Raw genomic sequence first — 18,485 nt, 5'->3', positions numbered from 1 at the left:
GCAGGTTTATGGAGAGTTTAGGTATCTTCTCCTGATAAAAAATCTTTAACTTTTTCAACTGCAACCTTCTTTCCCGTTTCATCTTGCATAACCCTCCTCAGTCTATCTACACCCCCAAAACTTCCCTGATTTGAAGGGCTATAATATACTTTCTTCATCAACCGTCTTCCTGCCATCTCAGCCTTATGCTCACTCTGACGATTACTTGTTAAATAATGAGAAAAAAATACACCTGAGGGTAGATTTATCCCTTTTTTTATTTTTGTATTTAATAGTAAAAAGAAAAAAAAAAATCAGATAAAATGCAGATTAATGCAGATGAATTCAAACACTACTAGCTTTTAAACAACACTTTTGGGAAAGGTTGATATGTTCCTACTTTAATTGTATTTAATAGTCAAAAGAAACAAAAAGAAGACAAATCCTATAATGCGAATTAATTAAAGTACCGAAATACTAAAAATGATACAAGTCATCAAACATGTGAGATCAGTTTGTCAGTCCGTATCACTCTGAAACAGAGTTAAGTTGTTTGAGGTGTTTCTCTTCGACCATGCGATCATAAACGTGCGCTATTGCACTGTGGATGCCTTGTACCGATTTCAGTTCATTTAAAACCGTCTCTGCAATCGTCTTCACTCTGAAGTCATCCGCTTGTATGCGTCGAAGTACCAGAAGATTCTGAATAGCAGGAACGAGTTTGGGGGTTACGAGTCGTCGTACGATGCGTTGAAAGTTGACTTGGTAATAATCCTCCCCCAATACCTCCAGGCATTGGTGCTGACGCTGGCTTGGGTGGTTCGTTATACACCCATAGCAGGTTTCTCTGAGATAGTTCAAAGAGCTTATGTTGAATAAATGAAGTATCGCTGTTTTCACCGTATTGATGAGGGTGGTTGAGAACCAACCGTCAATTTCGTCCCCCTGGTTACTCTCATCCTTCGCTGAAGGCTGAGGGTCCTCCATTGGTTCCAGGGTTTGTGTAGAGGCTTCGGTAGAGAGTGGGTAGCTGGTAGCTACCTCATCCTCCACGACCACCTTCATGTCTTCAGGCAGGACATTCGCGTTTACAGACTCAGCCATGAATAGCGGCGATGGTGAGTAGAGGTCTGGAGAAAGCGGTTGATACATTTTCATGTTGTATCCTGTAGGTGATGCAGGACTGAAGTGGTTCTCTGAGAATGAGGACGTTGAGGTGGATGGTGAGAAGAGGTCAGGGGAAGGCGGATGATATGGTCCAATGTTGAAGCTTTCATCGCGCTCAGGAGAGAAGTGGATCTCTGCTCGGTGGTTGTAGAGATCCCTGTATGGTGTTGGCTCACTCATTCTCAGGATTCGATTCTCAGTGTCTGTGAGCTTGCTGTTATCCCCACCCCGTATATATATCATAGGAAGGGGGCGGGTCCTCAGAAGAGGGTTTGTTCTAGACGTAAAACAGGAAACGTCAGCGTTATTTTCACTGACATGACATCGATCCAACTGCGTGAGTTTTGGAAAAGGTCGGAAAGACGGTGTCCAATTTCACTCATCTTCTCTGCCCAAGCTTCAAACGGCAGAGCCAGCATTGTCTTGAATATGCCGCAGTCCTGATTGAAAGCCTCCAACACAAACAGATCTGAGGGGTTCGTCCGGTTGTTCCAGCGGCCATTTGTTGTGGTTTTTGACCCCCACACTGCGCTAAAGAGAGGTTCTCTCTCAGCTATTTCAACATTGGATGGTATATGAAACATTCTCGCCCGTTTTGCAGGTCGAGGAGACAGTTCATTTTCGTCTTCTTCTTCCTCCCTCTGCTGCATTGAGACTGTTTCAGGGCTATCATTAAGGTGCGGGTTTGCAAGCCTTAACACTGCCCAGTCGCTGTGGGTGAGAGTACACAGAGCCAGTGATCCATTAAATACCTCGTCTTGATCCAATTGATACAGGCAAAGCTCTCCTATTTCATACATGAAAATATAACCCCAGCTACCAACCAGGCCATATGGCTCCAAAGACCATTCTTTCTGCAGAGTGTTGAACGGGGGTCTTTGTACCCTGCAGATGTAGTATGTTGATTTCTTAGGAGCATTCAATTCACGGGATGAATGCTGGTAGACGGTCACTGGGGTTTTGCACAGAACTGACATACCTCTTGGCCGACCCGAGGTCTGATTTTCAACCGTGGTTGTTGAAGTTGATGTCGGATCCTCATCATCGGTAGAGTATGTTATGACGGAAATTCCGATAGGTATCTCAGATGAGGAAGTAGATGATATAGATGATGCAGTTGCTTGTTCATCATCATCTTGGCACGCGTTGCGTTTCTCCTTCGCTTGATGATAAACTCTCTTAACTCTAGCCATTGCTCAACGGGTGTTCTTTTCCAACGAATGCTGCATGTAAAGTGCAGAGTTTAATCCCTGTATTTAAAGTAAACACTAAAGCACGCCCCATTGCTTTCATTGGGTTATTCAAGGTTTAACGATGCTTACAAACACACCCCTCTATTTTTAATTGGCTCATTTAAGGCCTTCCCCGTAACACCCTTAAACACACCCCCTGTGTTTTAAATGGTTCATTTAAGGCCTTCCCCGTAACACCCTTAAACACACCCCTGTGTTTTAATTGGCTCATTTAAGCCCTTCCCCGTAACACCCTTAAACACACCCCCTGTGTTTTCATTGGCTCATTTAAGGTATCGACCCTAATGATGACAACCAATCAGCATCCACGGTTACACCCTTCGGACACACCCCCTGTTGACCCCATGACCTCCCCGCCCCCATGGCGCCATGACCCCCCTTAAGGTCAAAGGTCACCTGTCAAAAGGTTTGATTGAAGGGTGTACTTTAGTCTCTGTCATACCACCTAAAGCCCAGATTTGGATGATAATTAGCAATATCAAATACATCTATAATGTTTTGAAGGCATGCAGAATTAGAATGCAAGGGTAATGACTAAATTATTTTACTGTTCTACTTTGTAAAGATACAGTTAAGCCTAAAAATATTCACACCCCCAGCTGTTATGATTTGGGGGTGTTAGGTTTTTGGGTTTTTCTCTTTTTGCTCCCAAAGTTGAGCTTTGGATCTTGTTTCTGATCATTGCTTTCCAGGTGGTGCTTCAATTCATTGTTTAGGTTTGGTTTCTTGTGGTTGTTTTCACTTCATAGTGCTTTCTGGTTTATGTTATGTTATTGCTATGTTTCTTAGGTTTGATTATGTCCTTGAAGTATTGTTTTGTTTTCACTCCCTGCCTCAGTCAGCCAGTAATCAGCTTCATTCAGTCCACCTGCACCATGCCAATCAGTCTCCCTACTTCTCCTGTCGTGCCCTATATATACACTGCTGTTCTGTTCATTCCTCGCAGAAACATCACAGTTCATGTGTTTATGTCACATCTGTTTACAAGCCTGCTTTGCCCAGTTTTGTCCACACCATGCCACGACACCTCTGCAATTATAAGAAGGGGTGGATTGCTGTAATACCAATAAAGACTTTTCTATTGATTACCAAAGGTTTTTAAATAATTTTAGAAAGGTCATTTTGAATAAACGTCAAAGAAAAAATTCAGAATTGATACCCGTTTTACACTGTTTTATTATCTTTCGAGACATCCGTGTCTCGTTTCCTATCAGAAACAAACTTCTTGGTTGAAAGAAAATTATTTTGAATGTAAATTAATGATTTCGTGGCTTAACAGTAAAAACATCACCAGAAGACAGAAATGAAATGGAATATTCTCTCAACCTAACTTTATCTTGATCGTTTAATTGTTTAACCATTGTAAACACGTATGTTTGGTGCAGTGAACTATAGAAATACAGATGCATGTTTATTCCTTATAAAAAAGAAAGAAACTAACCTGGTAGGTGTTTATACATTTACAGAACCTAATATAACACTATACTCTCCTAATTAGTTATTTATAGCTAGGCTGAATGGTAAACACCACAAAACTCTTAACAGATTCAGTACATTTTCTTTCTGAGATGCAATGGAGAAAAAAGTATCAAACAATTGAAAATGGCTCCTGACTGATTTTGAAATAGAAATGACATTCAGCTTACCACTTGTTTAAAGAAACTGACTTCAACATATGGGTCAATGAGTGCTGTGTTGTCTCCTATAAAGGCCTTTGTGACATTGGCCATAATGCTGGAGTTGTTCCGAGGGAGGCCTTCAGCTCGGTACACCTTCACACAGAAACGGGCCCACGGCCGTTCAGAGGGAAGCCCCTCTGGAATCAGGAGGTTCCTTATGACAGAGGAACACAAAATCATGTCAAATCAGTAAAACAACTCGGTTAATCTGCAAAACCAACATGTACACAGCTTGTAACATTCACTGAAATTATAAGACTAATTTATAAAGAATGTAATGTGATGAGGTTGTCTAAACCTGCATATTAATTCTATTAAAGAACATAACATTTTCAGAATTGCTCCATACTTTTCTATCTGTTCTTCAGCATCGCTTGTTTTTGGTCCTGGCTGCACGGCATCACCCTTTGCTGAGACACTGATGTCACATTTAATATACCCTTTGACACCAGTGCTAATGTCACCAGGATTGGTCAACATTGCCCACTTATTAATGAACTGGTGACCTAAGAGAGCAAGATATAAACAAAGTTATCTCACATGCAAATGATCAGTGGCAACCAGTGAGGAAAAGCTCAGCTTTATACAGGTTCTTCTCAAAATATTAGCATATTGCGAATAAAGTTCATTATTTTCCATAATGTCATGATGAAAATTTAACATTCATATATTTTAGATTCATTGCACACTAACTGAAATATTTCAGGTCTTTTATTGTCTTAATACGGAGGATTTTGGCATACAGCTCATGAAAACCCAAAATTCCTATCTCACAAAATTAGCATATTTCATCCGACCAATAAAAGAAAAGTGTTTTTAATAAAAAAAACGTCAATCTTCAAATAATCATGTACAGTTATGCACTCAATACTTGGTCAGGAATCCTTTGGCAGAAATGACTGCTTCAATGCGGCGTGGCATGGAGGCAATCAGCCTGTGGCACTGCTGAGGTCTTATGGAGGCCCAGGATGCTTCGATAGCGGCCTTTAACTCATCCAGAGTGTTGGGTCTTGAGTCTCTCAACGTTCTCTTCACAATATCCCACAGACTCTCTATGGGGTTCAGGTCAGGAGAGTTGGCAGGCCAATTGAGCACAGTGATACCATGGTCAGTAAACCATTTACCAGTGGTTTTGGCACTGTGAGCAGGTGCCAGGTCGTGCTGAAAAACGAAATCTTCATCTCCAAAAAGCTTTTCTGCAGATGGAAGCATGAAGTGCTCCAAAATCTCCTGATAGCTAGCTGCATTGACCCTGCCCTTGATAAAACACAGTGGACCAACACCAGCAGCTGACACGGCACCCCAGACCATCACTGACTGTGGGTACTTGACACTGGACTTCTGGCATTTTGGCATTTCCTTCTCCCCAGTCTTCCTCCAGACTCTGGCACCTTGATTTCCAAATGACATGCAGAATTTGCTTTCATCCGAAAAAAGTACTTTGGACCACTAAGCAACAGTCCAGTGCTGCTTCCCTGTAGCCCAGGTCTGGGGAATGCGGCACCTGTAGCCCATTTCCTGCACACAGCTGTGCACGGTGGCTCTGGATGTTTCTACACCAGACTCAGTCCACTGCTTCCGCAGGTCCCCAAGGTCTGGAATCGGCCCTTCTCCAAAATCTTCCTCAGGGTCCGGTCACCTCTTCTCGTTGTGCAGTGTTTTCTGCCACACTTTTTCCTTCCCACAGACTTCCCACTGAGGTGCCTTGATACAGCACTCTGGGAACAGCCTATTCGTTCAGAAATTTCTTTCTGTGTCTTACCCTCTTGCTTGAGGGTGTCAATAGTGGCCTTCTGGACAGCAGTCAGGTCGGCAGTCTTACCCATGATTGGGGTTTTGAGTGATGAACCAGGCTGGGAGTTTTAAAGGCCCCAGGAATCTTTTGCGGGTGTTTAGAGTTAACTCGTTGATTCAGATGATTAGGTTCATAGCTCGTTTAGAGACCCTTTTAATGATATGCTAATTTTGTGAGATAGGAATTTTGGGTTTTCATGAGCTGTATGCCAAAATCCTCTGTATTAAGACAATAAAAGACCTGAAATATTTCAGTTAGTGTGCAATAAATCTAAAATATATGAATGTTAAATTTTCATCATGACATTATGGAAAATAATGAACTTTATCACAATATGCTAATATTTTGAGAAGGACCTGTACTTTATATCCAAGCATTATACTTGGATATTTAAAGTTTGACTTTCCAGTAATGCTGTGACACTCTGCTACAGCTTATCTGTTTATCGGACAACGTGATTAACCTGGCTGCTTGTAGACAGTCCAAACGTCCAGCTTAAAAGACCCCACAGAGAATGTCTTCAGCATCTTTGCATGAACAACCTGGAGAAATCCAAATAACACACAAAGTTAATTTAGGAACTGATCTTTCCACAAAGTCAATCAGGACTAAAATCGTTTTTTATCTCTGTATTAATGTGTGTGTACCAACCGTCAGCTTGATGATTTTGTCAAAGAAAATGTCTTTATGGGCAAAGAAATCGAATACGAAATACTGGAAAGAGATGGAATGAAGTTAAAAAGCTTAAATATAAAGTAAAAGTATCAATTAGATACATAAAATTCAACACTGAGCCTAAGTTTTACCAATGCTTATAACAATTATCCGACCTCATTGTAAAATGGAGCGTTGGTTCCTTCTTTGACGGAAGTCTGTTTCTTCTCATCACCAATCTCAATCACCACACTGGGGTCTATGTTTTCCCCCACAAGCTGCCTGGCTTCTGTGATATTAATGGAAATCTATGAGACAGAACAAGAATAAATCAGTCATCAGGCTCCAGATGAGCCTTGAAGAAGTTTAAATTGATCTGTATAAATTAAAGTTCCGTTTTTCTCTAAAACCTCTGCTGTGTATTACCTGAAAGCTCTCTGGTTTTCTTTCACTGTCCTGAATGTGAGTTTGAAGTTTGGCCCTGTGGAAATCCACATGAATATTGACTTTAGGGAAAAAGCTTTTTTCTCATCTTGCTGTTGAACAGGAAAACAAATGGAACAGAAAACATTCATCCTCTGTCTGAATTCTCAAACTGAACAAGTAAAGCTGATAAGTGGCTTTGGATTTACACAGCCCCTTTTAAGACCTGCTAGTAATAATTTGAAAAAATATATATATATTTTGAGCAAGAAACAAGGATAACGGTAAGGCTAGTTCATTAAAAATATCCAAAAAGACCTGATACCTAAAACTGTCTATGAAAACAGTGTTGAGTTTCCACATAGAAGGAATTTTTGTTCTATGCAAAAGCAAAGACTAATCTTCTGGTGATCAAAGAGTCTGGTAGTTATAAAAGCTTAGCCCCCCTTTACAGCTGATCATCCCGTTTCCACGGTCTATGCTACTGTGACGGGACTGCAGCAAATTAGGATATTGCCATTTCAGTGCTAAAGTAACAATCACACTGCTATGTTGTTAGCACACACTACACAGGTTTTTCCTTGTTTTACTTGTTCTAGAAACCGTGGTCTTGTTCTGAGGCTTTCTCCCTCATTGTTGTGCCTGCAGAAATTCTACACCCAGAAAACACCCATGGTAGGGAGATGGTTGTTTTGAGATTACCCTGGACATTCAGCAGTGGAAGTTTGTAGTGGAGAAGTGCTAACTATTGAAGACTAAATTAGTATTCCAGACATTCTGTATCAGTTGTGCTAGTTTACACATTAGCCTGTTACACTCAATATAGTCCACTGACTTAAAGTCTGGAATAATTGGTGTTGATTCCAATCAAGTAAAATGCATAGTGGTGCAGCTAGCATTGTTGCCTTGCAGCAAGAACATTCTGGACCATTTTTTACAGAGCTTGCATGTTCATCCAAGTGAGTTCTCTTTGTGTTCTCTCACTTTGTCCCACATGCTAAAAACATGCATGTTAAGTTAATTGCTATGGGTGTGTGTGCATAGTTGTTTGGCCTGTGTGTCTCGGTGTTGCCCTGTGATGGACTAGCGACCTGTCCAGTGAGTTCCCTGCTTCTAGTTTAATGTCTTTTGGATGTATAAATATTACTGTGCTTACATTCTAATACCAACATTTGTGGAAATGTGTAAGGTTAACAGATTTCAATAAACAGTGGACGTCTACATTCATGCTGTTTAGTACCGACGAAAGAAAGTACACCAATCAAAATCATTTGGTGCTTTAAAAAGGTAATGTATGAGTATCTTCGTGTTTATGTTCCAAGTTAAAAATAATGACAATGCTACCTCTTTGTGTTTGATATTATTCTCCTTTTGATGAGAGGCTGAGCCGCAGGATTTTCCCCTTCCTGTAGGAGAGATGCTTCAGAGGAAGCCTCCACCTCATTGTCTGTACACATACAAATACACAAAACAAGCAGGATGACAGATGTTGCAACCAATAGTAACAGTAAAAAACTTTAACCAAATAAAAAATCTTTGTCGGAGCTCCATATCAGGAAATGATGCAGATATCATTTCAGTTTTATGGGAAGGGCAGTTACACTTTGTTTTTTCCTAGAAAACTGAATTCACCCTTAACAACTGGGACTGCACATAGTTTCACATGCTTATTTGACCAGGAATAGCCTCACTCCCAGTGATGACAGGGATAAATCCTCCTCTGCTTATGATCACATCTAAGACGCATCAGTGATGTGTTTGTTTTTCAGGACTTACCCACAGCTCCTTTGTTTGCCAGGACCAGGTCGGTGCCGTCTTTCTTCTTCTTCTTCACTTTCAGGCCAAATATATTCCTCTTTTCCTTCCTGTTAAAGGAAAAGGAAGTTTGTTACTCAATCACGTTTACTTTCAGCATTTTATTTACAACAAAAGCACAAGAAAAGAGCTCAAGCACCTTAGTGAAAATTTTGTTTGAAACGTGCAGAAATTATATAAGAATGAAAACTCTTTAAAGTCCAATCTTTGTGTAACTGAATATTCTCATTATAAACCAGTAATGACAATTAAAATATAAAAGGTTACATTTTAATAAGAGCAAGTTTGTTATTTTGTTCCCGAAATGGTTGACTAGAAATTTAAATTTGGTTTGATTTTCTTTTCATGTTTTGAATAGTCCAGAGAAAATCACCATCAGCAAAGAAAAAAAAATTGCCTGTTTTTTTTATCTTCTGAGAAAGGTTCCTAATTTTATAAGAGCAAGTTTGTTATTTTGTTGCCAAAATGGTTGACTAGAAATTTAAATTTGGTTTGATTTTCTTTTCATGTTTTGAATAGTCCAGAGAAAATCACCATCAGCAAAGAAAAAAAAAATTGCCTGTTTTTTTTATCTTCTGAGAAAGGTTCCTAATTTTATAAGAGCAAGTTTGTTATTTTGTTGCCAAAATGGTTGACTAGAAATTTAAATTTGGTTTGATTTTATTTTCATGTTTTGAATAGTCCAGAGAAAATCACCATCAGCAAAGAAAAACAAAAAATTGCCTGTTTTTTTTATCTTGTGAGAAAGGTTCCTAATTCTGTGACCATATAAGAGGGTTTCTTCTGTACATCTTGAAGGTGTTGTCCCACATGTTTTCTCTTCCACAAAACAAATGTGAATTAACAACAGCATAAGAAAAATCTATAATTGTGTCATGTTTAGCTGTGGATAAGAATTTAAAATTTATGTCACACTTTTTTATCGCATTAGTATGAACTGAGGGGAAAAAGTATAGTGTGCGCATGAAATATTAATTTGTGGCCGCGAAATATATATATAGTGTGCGCACAAAATACTAATTCGTTTCTATGAAGTACCCTTTTGTGACCACAACATAGGAATACTGGTGCCAGGGTGCTCTAACCTAACGTTACAATATATTGAGGTTTGTGGTTGCAACGTGTGAAAATATTAAAGTTATGTGTCTTTTTTGCCGCTTGATCCCTGACCTGTCTGATGTATTCCTTGGTTTTCCTAATAAGAAAAGTTCATAGGTAGAACGTTTGCACGAATTACCCTAATACTTCATGGGAACGAATTAATATACGTCATATATATTTTGTGCCCACGAATAAGGACTTCATCAGCAAAATTTGTATTTTGAGCGCACGCTATATATATTTATTTTTTACAAATGTCAGTTCCTGGGTGCCGTACTTAGGGTTATGGTTAAAAAAAACAAAGTAAAATTTCTTCCAAATGGTTGTTCACTGCAAATAAGGAAAACAGTTTGTATTTATATAAAACTCTTGCATTTTTGTTTATCTTATAAACATAAATCCAACAGATGAATTGGATAATTTCTCATAATCCAACATCTTCCTTCATCTTTGCCAACATATCTTTCATTTCATCACAAATGCTGATAAATTAGAGCAATCAGTTACCTGAGAAAAGAGATACAAACTCCAAGGACTCACCTCTGCTGAGATGGAGGACTGTCTAATAGATCCATTATGTTTCCACTAGAAAATCCTTTACTTTATGTATACCCTAACTTGACTTCAATGTTTTTTTGTCCTAAGATCTACTCTAACCAGTGTTTCCTCGTGAGCAAATCAGAAATAAAACAGAATAGTCTATCTGCTGTCGGTCATTGTGACCTTTGTCCACAGCTGAATCATCTTTCTGGAACATACTCTTCACCTGACGTCTTTTGCTAGAAGCATCCTTATTTCTCAGACTTCCTGAAGCACTTAACAAGTTCTTCGTGTTGCTTCCTAAGCTAAACTAAAACAGATCACTACTGACCCTTGAATATAGTGGCTCTTCCTCACTTGGCTTCACTTTAAGAAAACATTTCTCTGTTTAATCAGCTGTGGTTTCAGTGGATCAGACTCTCACGCATACTGTGTAAGTTTGTAATTGCTGAAAGAAGACCAGCCCTTCTCCTGTTGATCTTTCACAGAGAAGTCTAACACTGTCCAAACAAATGTTTTTTTTATATATTTAATGCATTGAAATTGTTTGTATCTGAAATTATTTACTGCCATGTAAAAAATGTAGGACACCTCATTAAATATTCAGTTTTTTATTGTTTTTTTTTTATTGAAATGTTTATGTATCTGTTTAATCCCAGTTTTTAATCTCTGCAGAACAAATGGATTAAATTACAAGTAAACACCAAGACACTGTATTTAAGTCATTAAACAAAAGATACTAGCACAAAAATGTTTCAAGACAAAAGAGCATTTTCATTTTACCTCCCTAAAGAAACTATAATATGGTTTTAGAGAATTTCTTCCTGGGTTTTATAAGCTTTTAAATACCTTCTGCGCAATATGGCTTACATAAAGAAACAAGTTATTGCAACTATCAGTAAGAAGAAGAGCAAATCTCCTACCTTGGTTTTGGATCCATTGTTATATTCAGGGCAGATTATATGAATACTTTCATCACCGCTGCAGAGCTGCACAAAGGAAATGCTGAAAAGCAGCCAGAGCAGCTGACTGGCTGAATTGTTTGTTCACAGAATGATGTAAAACTGAAGGAACATGTGGTTGACACCTGCTTGTGTCTTCTTTACAACCTAACAATCTAAGATGTTCCCTTTGCATTTTATTTACATATTTCTTCACTTTTCTTGTGTTATTTTTAAAGCTGCTGGTGAAAACAACATTAAAATGGTAATTTCTCATCACAAAGAAAGAACTGATGAGTGTTTACCGAGACAGTATGTTAAGTCTTCCAATAACAACAAAGTCCATCAAGTGTCATCTGTTTAACAGACTTGAGTGTTTACCACTGTGTTCGTGTGTGTGTGTGTGTGTGTGTGTGTGTAGGTAGGCTGATATTCTTGTGACCAGGATGTTTGAAACTGGCAGAACTAACAACTCCACCCCTGGTAAACACAGCTTGCAGTTAGCTAGCAGAGATGATTAGCAGACTGATGGATCACAGTCAGCTCACACTGGAAAATGTTCTCCATATTGGCACTGTGGACATGCAAAAATTAGATATACAAGGGATTTTGTTCAAAAGCCAAAGCTTTTCCATGTACTGTGAGTTTATAGTGAAAGTTATTGTATTTGTTTTCTGATCTACTTCATACTGATGTCTATTTTTTTAACATATTTTAATGCACGACAGTGACCCTGAGAAAAAACTAAAGCAAAACAGACCTTGTCTTCACCAGGTTCAAACATGACTTTTATTTAAATGTCTTCAAACTTAGATTAACTATACACAAACACACAACTGGCTCAACCATGCTGTTATTTATTAAACACAAATTAATTCACAACAGAAAAGTAGTGTGTGAAAAGCTAATTACTCCCTTTCTGCTTCCATAAAATTTAAGACAGAAAGTAGCATCCCAATGAGGCTTATCAACAGTACTTGATTTATTGCTCATTAGCTAGAGGGAAGGGGGCACCTGTAAATAAGCAGGAGTTCAGGCAGTTTGCTAGTTTAGTGCATTCAGAAGTGTTTTAACACAAAGCTAAAGAAAGGCTGAAGCAATTACTTTATTTTAATGACACCTTCAGAAAAGGCCAGCACAAACCAAGCATAGCTGGGTAATAGCCTCTGACTGATCCACAAGGCATGAATTCAACAAGTTCTAGCTTCAGATGCATTAACATAGCTTATGTTACCCATGCAAAAATCTATTTTCATGCCTATCTATTGTCTACTTTCCCCTCGGAAGACATTGAAGATAAAACATACTTAAGAATTCAAAGCAGAGCAGTTTTTTTCTAACTGGTCTTGCTACCAAAATAAGTCCTTGATACAGCCTACAGCCGTTCCTCAGACTCTGCTCTGAGAAGGGCAGAGAGGACAAATGGCAGCAAAGAAAATGGACATGAAAGATAGATCTACACAAGTACAGGAAGGTAAGAATTAATTTTCCTAAGACCGTAATGAAGGATCACAGGACATTGTCCTGGGGCAACCGTGCTGGGGGTTCGTCTTGTAACCGGTGGGTTGCCGGTTTAAGCCTCCGTTATGTCTGTCTCAGTCATTGTGTCCTTGGGCAAGACACTTCACCCGCCTTGCCTGCTGATGGTGGTCAGAGGGCTTGGTGGTGCCTGTGTATGGCAGCCTCAGTTCTGTCAGTGCGCCCCAGGGCAGCTGTGCCTACAATGTAGCTTACCACTGTCAGTGTGTGAATGGGTGAATGACTGAATGTAGTGTGAAGCGCTATGGGGTCTCTGGGGACTTGATAAGTCTGGGCTGTTTCTCTGATGAACATTCAATAAAGTACAAAACAACAGCATACAGATGTTGCAAATGCACCTTTTTATTATATATGTGTATTTTGTACATTGTAAATTTGTATATTCTGTAATGCAAAAACGAAACAAAAGAGCAAAGTGTACCAGAGTCAAATTCCTTGTTTGTATGTACGAACTTGGCAATAAAGCTGATTCTGATTCTGATAAAGCGCTATAGAAATACAAGTCATTTACCATTGTCAATTCAAGGCAAGGTTATTTGTATAGCACATTTCACTAAGAAGACAGTTCAAACTGCTTTAGATTAATAAAATAGGAAAAGAAAACAGAAAACAGTACATTGCAGTTGCATAATAAAGGCAGGTAAAGAAAAGTTGGACTACAGCCTGGAATTAATGTTTTTGTTAATTTAAATAGACCAATCAAAGGCAATTTTAAACCAAATGGACCTTGATTTAAAAGAGCTCAGGGTTTCAGCATTTCTGCAGTTTTGTGGAGGCTTGTTCCAGATTAGTGGAGCATCAGAACTGATGCTCCCTGTCATACAGATACAAGTCCTTCTCAAAATATTAGCATATTGTGATGAAGTTAATTATTTTCCATAATGTAATGATGAAAATTTAACATTCATATATTTTAGATTCATTGCACACTAACTGAAATATTTCAGGTCTTTTATTGCCTTAATACGGATGATTGTGGCATACAGCTCATGAAAACCCAAAATTCCTCTCACAAAATTAGCATATTTCATCCGACCAATAAAAGAAAAGTGTTTTTAATACAAAAAACGTCAACCTTCAAATAATCATGTACAGTTATGCACTCAATACTTGGTCGGGAATCCTTTTGCAGAAATGACTGCTTCAATGCGGCGTGGCATGGAGGCAATCAGCCTGTGGCACTGCTGAGGTCTTATGGAGGCCCAGGATGCTTCGATAGCGGCCTTTAGCTCATCCAGAGTGTTGGGTCTTGAGTCTCTCAACATTCTCTTCACAATATCCCACAGATTCTCTATGGGGTTCAGGTCAGGAGAGTTGGCAGGCCAATTGAGCACAGTGATACCATGGTCAGTAAACCATTTACCAGTGGTTTTGGCACTGTGAGCAGGTGCCAGGTCGTGCTGAAAAATGAAATCTTCATCTCCAAAAAGCTTTTCAGCAGATGGAAGCATGAAGTGCTCCAAAATCTCCTGATAGCTAGCTGCATTGACCCTGCCCTTGATAAAACACAGTGGACCAACACCAGCAGCTGACACGGCACCCCAGACCATCACTGACTGTGGGTACTTGACACTGGACTTCTGGCATTTTGGCATTTCCTTCTCCCCAGTCTTCCTCCAGACTCTGGCACCTTGATTTCCGAATGACATGCAGAATTTGCTTTCATCCAAAAAAAGTACTTTGGACCACTGAGCAACAGTCCAGTGCTGCTTCTCTGTAGCCCAGGTCAGGCGCTTCTGCCGCTGTTTCTGGTTCAAAAGTGGCTTGACCTGGGAAATGTGGCACCTGTAGCCCTTTTCCTGCACACGCCTGTGCACGGTGGCTCTGGATGTTTCTACTCCAGACTCAGTCCACTGCTTCCGCAGGTCCCCCAAGGTCTGGAATCGGCCCTTCTCCACAATCTTCCTCAGGGTCCGGTCACCTCTTCTCGTTGTGCAGCGTTTTCTGCCACACTTTTTCCTTCCCACAGATTTCCTACTGAGGTGCCTTGATACAGCACTCTGGGAACAGCCTATTCGTTCATAAATTTCTTTCTGTGTCTTACCCTCTTGCTTGAGGGTGTCAATAGTGGCCTTCTGGACACCAGTCAGGTCGGCAGTCTTACCCATGATTGGGGTTTTGAGTGATGAACCAGGCTGGGAGTTTTAAAGGCCTCAGGAATCTTTTGCAGGTGTTTAGAGTTAACTCGTTGATTCAGATGATTAGATTCATAGCTCGTTTAGAGACTCTTTTAATGATATGCTAATTTTGTGAGATAGGAATTTTGGGTTTTCATGAGCTGTATGCCAAAATCATCCGTATTAAGACAATAAAAGACCTGAAATATTTCAGTTAGTGTGCAATGAATCTAGAATATATGAATGTTAAATTTTCATCATGACATTATGGAAAATAATGAACTTTATCACAATATGCTAATATTTTGAGAAGGACCTGTAGAATGAGATGTGCACCTGTGAGATGAAGATGAAGGAGAGTGAGATGAAGGAGAGAGTAAGTCTTCTGAACATGTGTCAACAGATTTGGGTTGTCAGAAAAATTATAAAAATACATGAGAATAGAGGATTTTATGTAGGAATATCTAAGGTCTTATTTGCAGCCAATCACAAACAAAAGCCATGACATATCTCCTATGATAAAACTCCTTGCAACACCATTTTTCTTGCTCCATCGCTGTTAGTGAGATTATCTGCTGCTGAAGCACAAACCTGATCATGGCCAAGTGAGACCGACAGAAGCTCAGAAAGATAGAGGGGAGCTAACTCATTTAAACATTTAAAAACCATCAAAAAAATGTTAGAGCTAACAAAGCTAGATTTAACAACTGAGCTTATTTGCTTGTCAAATAAAAAGAAAAAAAGCTGTCTAAAGCAACCGCAAGGTTTCTAGCAGACTGATGAGAGTAGCTACTCAGCGTGCCCAAGGGAGTGACATCAAATGGATTTCCAAATACCACAATTTCAGTTTTGGAGTCATTTAGCTTTAGGCAATTTTGTGACATCCAGTCCTTTATTTCCATAAGACATTCAATCAGAATTTGCACACTGCCTAAATTTAAAGGAAGATAATCAATGAAATGAGATGTTATACTTTCTAAAAATTTAACGAAGGGGCAGCATATACAAAGAAAACAGTAAAGCGCCCAAAATAGAAACCTGCGACACTCCACAACTGAGTGAGGCAACATCAGAGGTATAGGGACTAAGATGCACAGAAAAAGACCGACCTTCCAGATATGATTTAAACCAATGTAAGGCAGTACCTTTAATGATTCTCGAGAAGTGAAAGCAAGATATTATGTCAAATGCCGCTGTTAAATCTAAGAGATTAAAACAATAGAGCAGCCAGAATTGACAGTTAACAGAAGATCATTAAAAACTCTTAAAAGTGCAGTTTCGGTGCTGACGCAACCTAAACAAGATTTAAATTTCTCTAAAATACCATTTGCTTCCAGATGAATTTAAATTTGCTCAAAAACTAACTTTTCCAATATTTTTGACAGAAAAGGCAATATCGAAGTAGGCCTGTAATTTGCCAGGACTTCCAGGTTTGACTTTTTAAGCAACGGAAGAACAGCAGCATTTTAAACAAAGTTTGGGAGACATCCTGAGGGCGAGAAATTGACAATCTCTAATGAGGCCCAATCACACCAAAACATCTTTGAGCAATTTCGGTGGAAGACAGTCTAGTGGACAATTAGAGGATCTTAGCTTGTGCACAACATCAGACAGATCATTGAGAGATACAGGTTCAAACATCCCGAAAGAAAAAGAATCAACTGAGTTCATAGAGGAATCAACCTTCAATCTTTAGGAAGCTGTCACACAAAGTTTGAGTAAATACAGCATTACTTGATTCAACAGGATTCACAAGTATTTAAAACATTGAACAGGACTTGGGGTCTGTTACTATTTGTAGAAATCAAGCTTGTCGTATATTCAGGTTTTGCACACTTTACTGTTCTCTGATAATTAGTCAAGCGGTTTCTTATAATGTCCGGAGAAACATGAAGTGTGTGCTTTTTCCTCTACCTCTCTTCCCGTTTGCAGTCTCGCTTAACCGCACGAATGGAGCCATGTAACCATGGCTCAGATTAGGAGGTGGTGGGGCTCCGCGGCTTTTGTAAGATGTTGGTTTAGTAGCAGGCCCTAGGCCATAGGGGGTGTTGAATGGAGAGGATGTCGGAGCCATTTGGCTCCAATCTTAAAAACTTCTTTCATGTTGTCAGTGAAATCCAGTAAAGCAAATACCGGGCTCAGTGGAGAGGGGGTAGAGTTCTGTGTGGTCTGGGTTGGGGTTTGGGGGGAGGGGGGTTTAACAGGGGGGTCCACTTCTGTGGAATTCGGCGGGAAGACTTTTTGTGATAAACTTTATCTCTCAGCCAACTGCCTGGTTATGTCCATCTCTGCTGGAGCTGTTGGTAGCAGCCTCATCATTCTTGTTGATACTCCACATTCTCTGCTTGTGGCCGAGGCTGCTGGTGGATTATTTACTGAATAGAACAGATTAGATGTGAGACGTCTGGCTCCTGGCTTGTTCAAACAGAAACCATCTTGCTTGAAAAGATGCCGTTTTCCCCACAAAATATTAAAGTTTTTGATGAAGTTTACAGATGTAGTAGCACATGCTTTTTTCAACCATTAATTAATCATCAGAAGTCTCGAAAAAATGTCATCTCCATAGAAGGTCGGTGCAACGGGTCCGCTGAGAAACACCTTGATATTGAGACCTCCAACTTCATTCAGCAGACACATGACATCCTCCTTCAATACTTCTGATTTTTCTTAGCTACGTCATCCATGGCTCCAAAGTGTATGATAAGGTTTTCGAGGGTCAGGCGCTCTTCTGTGATTGCCACAATATTCTCTAAGATATCGGACATGATACTGGTACATGTTACTTTCATCTCTTCTTTTTGCAAATGACGTGGTCCTGCTGGCCCCCTCTAGCCAAGACCTACAGCATGCACTGGGGCGGTTCGCAGCCGAGTGTGAAGCGGCTGGGATGAAGATCAGCTCCTCCAAGTCCTAGGCCATGGTTCTCGACCGGAAGAGGGTGGCTTGTCCTCTTCAGGTTGGAGGGGAGTTCCTGCCTTAAGTGGAGGAATTTAAGTATCTAGGGGTCTTGTTCACGAGTGAGGGAAGAATGGAGCGGGAGATCGACAGACGGATTGGTGCGGCTGCCACAGTAATGGGGGCACTGTGCCGGTCCGTTGTGGTGAAGAGAGAGCTGAGCCGAAAAGCAAAGCTCTCAATTTACCGGTCGGTCTACGTTCCTACCTTCACCTATGGCCATGACCGAAAGAACGAGATCCCAGATACAAGTGGCTGAAATGAGCTTCAACTGTACGGTGGCCGGGCACTCCCTTAGAGATAGGGTGAGGAGCTCAGCCATCTGGGAGGGGCTCGGAGTAGAGCCGCTGCTCTATCATCGAGAGGAGCCAGTTGAGGTGGCTCTGGCATCTATACCGGATGCCTCCTGGACGCCTTCCTCGGGAGGTGTTCCAGGCACGTCCCACCGGGAGGAGGCCCAGGACACGCTGGAGGGACTATGTTTCTCGGCTGGCCTGGGAACACCTTGGGCTCCCCCCGGAGGAGCT

General features: G+C 40.2%; 1 protein-coding gene across 1 annotated transcript in view; it reads right to left on the bottom strand.

The window, feature by feature from the left end:
* The window catches only part of fer1l6 (fer-1 like family member 6), a 101,639-nt gene extending 88,622 nt beyond the window's left edge, over positions 1 to 13,017 (bottom strand). Inside the window, exons 1-9 of the mRNA XM_047370648.1 lie at positions 10,407 to 13,017; positions 8,727 to 8,815; positions 8,295 to 8,397; positions 6,954 to 7,008; positions 6,704 to 6,835; positions 6,525 to 6,587; positions 6,337 to 6,415; positions 4,428 to 4,584; positions 4,046 to 4,232 (exon numbers count right to left, since the gene is read on the bottom strand). Coding sequence (XP_047226604.1) covers positions 4,046 to 4,232; positions 4,428 to 4,584; positions 6,337 to 6,415; positions 6,525 to 6,587; positions 6,704 to 6,835; positions 6,954 to 7,008; positions 8,295 to 8,397; positions 8,727 to 8,815; positions 10,407 to 10,441 — 900 coding nt within the window. The 5' untranslated portion in view covers positions 10,442 to 13,017. The remainder of the gene's footprint in view (positions 1 to 4,045; positions 4,233 to 4,427; positions 4,585 to 6,336; positions 6,416 to 6,524; positions 6,588 to 6,703; positions 6,836 to 6,953; positions 7,009 to 8,294; positions 8,398 to 8,726; positions 8,816 to 10,406) is intronic.
* Between the last annotated feature and the right edge of the window lie 5,468 nt (positions 13,018 to 18,485).

Source organism: Girardinichthys multiradiatus, chromosome 7 (genome assembly GCF_021462225.1).
Source record: "Girardinichthys multiradiatus isolate DD_20200921_A chromosome 7, DD_fGirMul_XY1, whole genome shotgun sequence".
In the NCBI taxonomy this organism is placed as follows: Eukaryota; Metazoa; Chordata; class Actinopteri; order Cyprinodontiformes; family Goodeidae; genus Girardinichthys; species Girardinichthys multiradiatus.
Note: the sequence above shows the minus strand (reverse complement) of the source record. Positions and strands in the feature narration are given on the sequence as shown.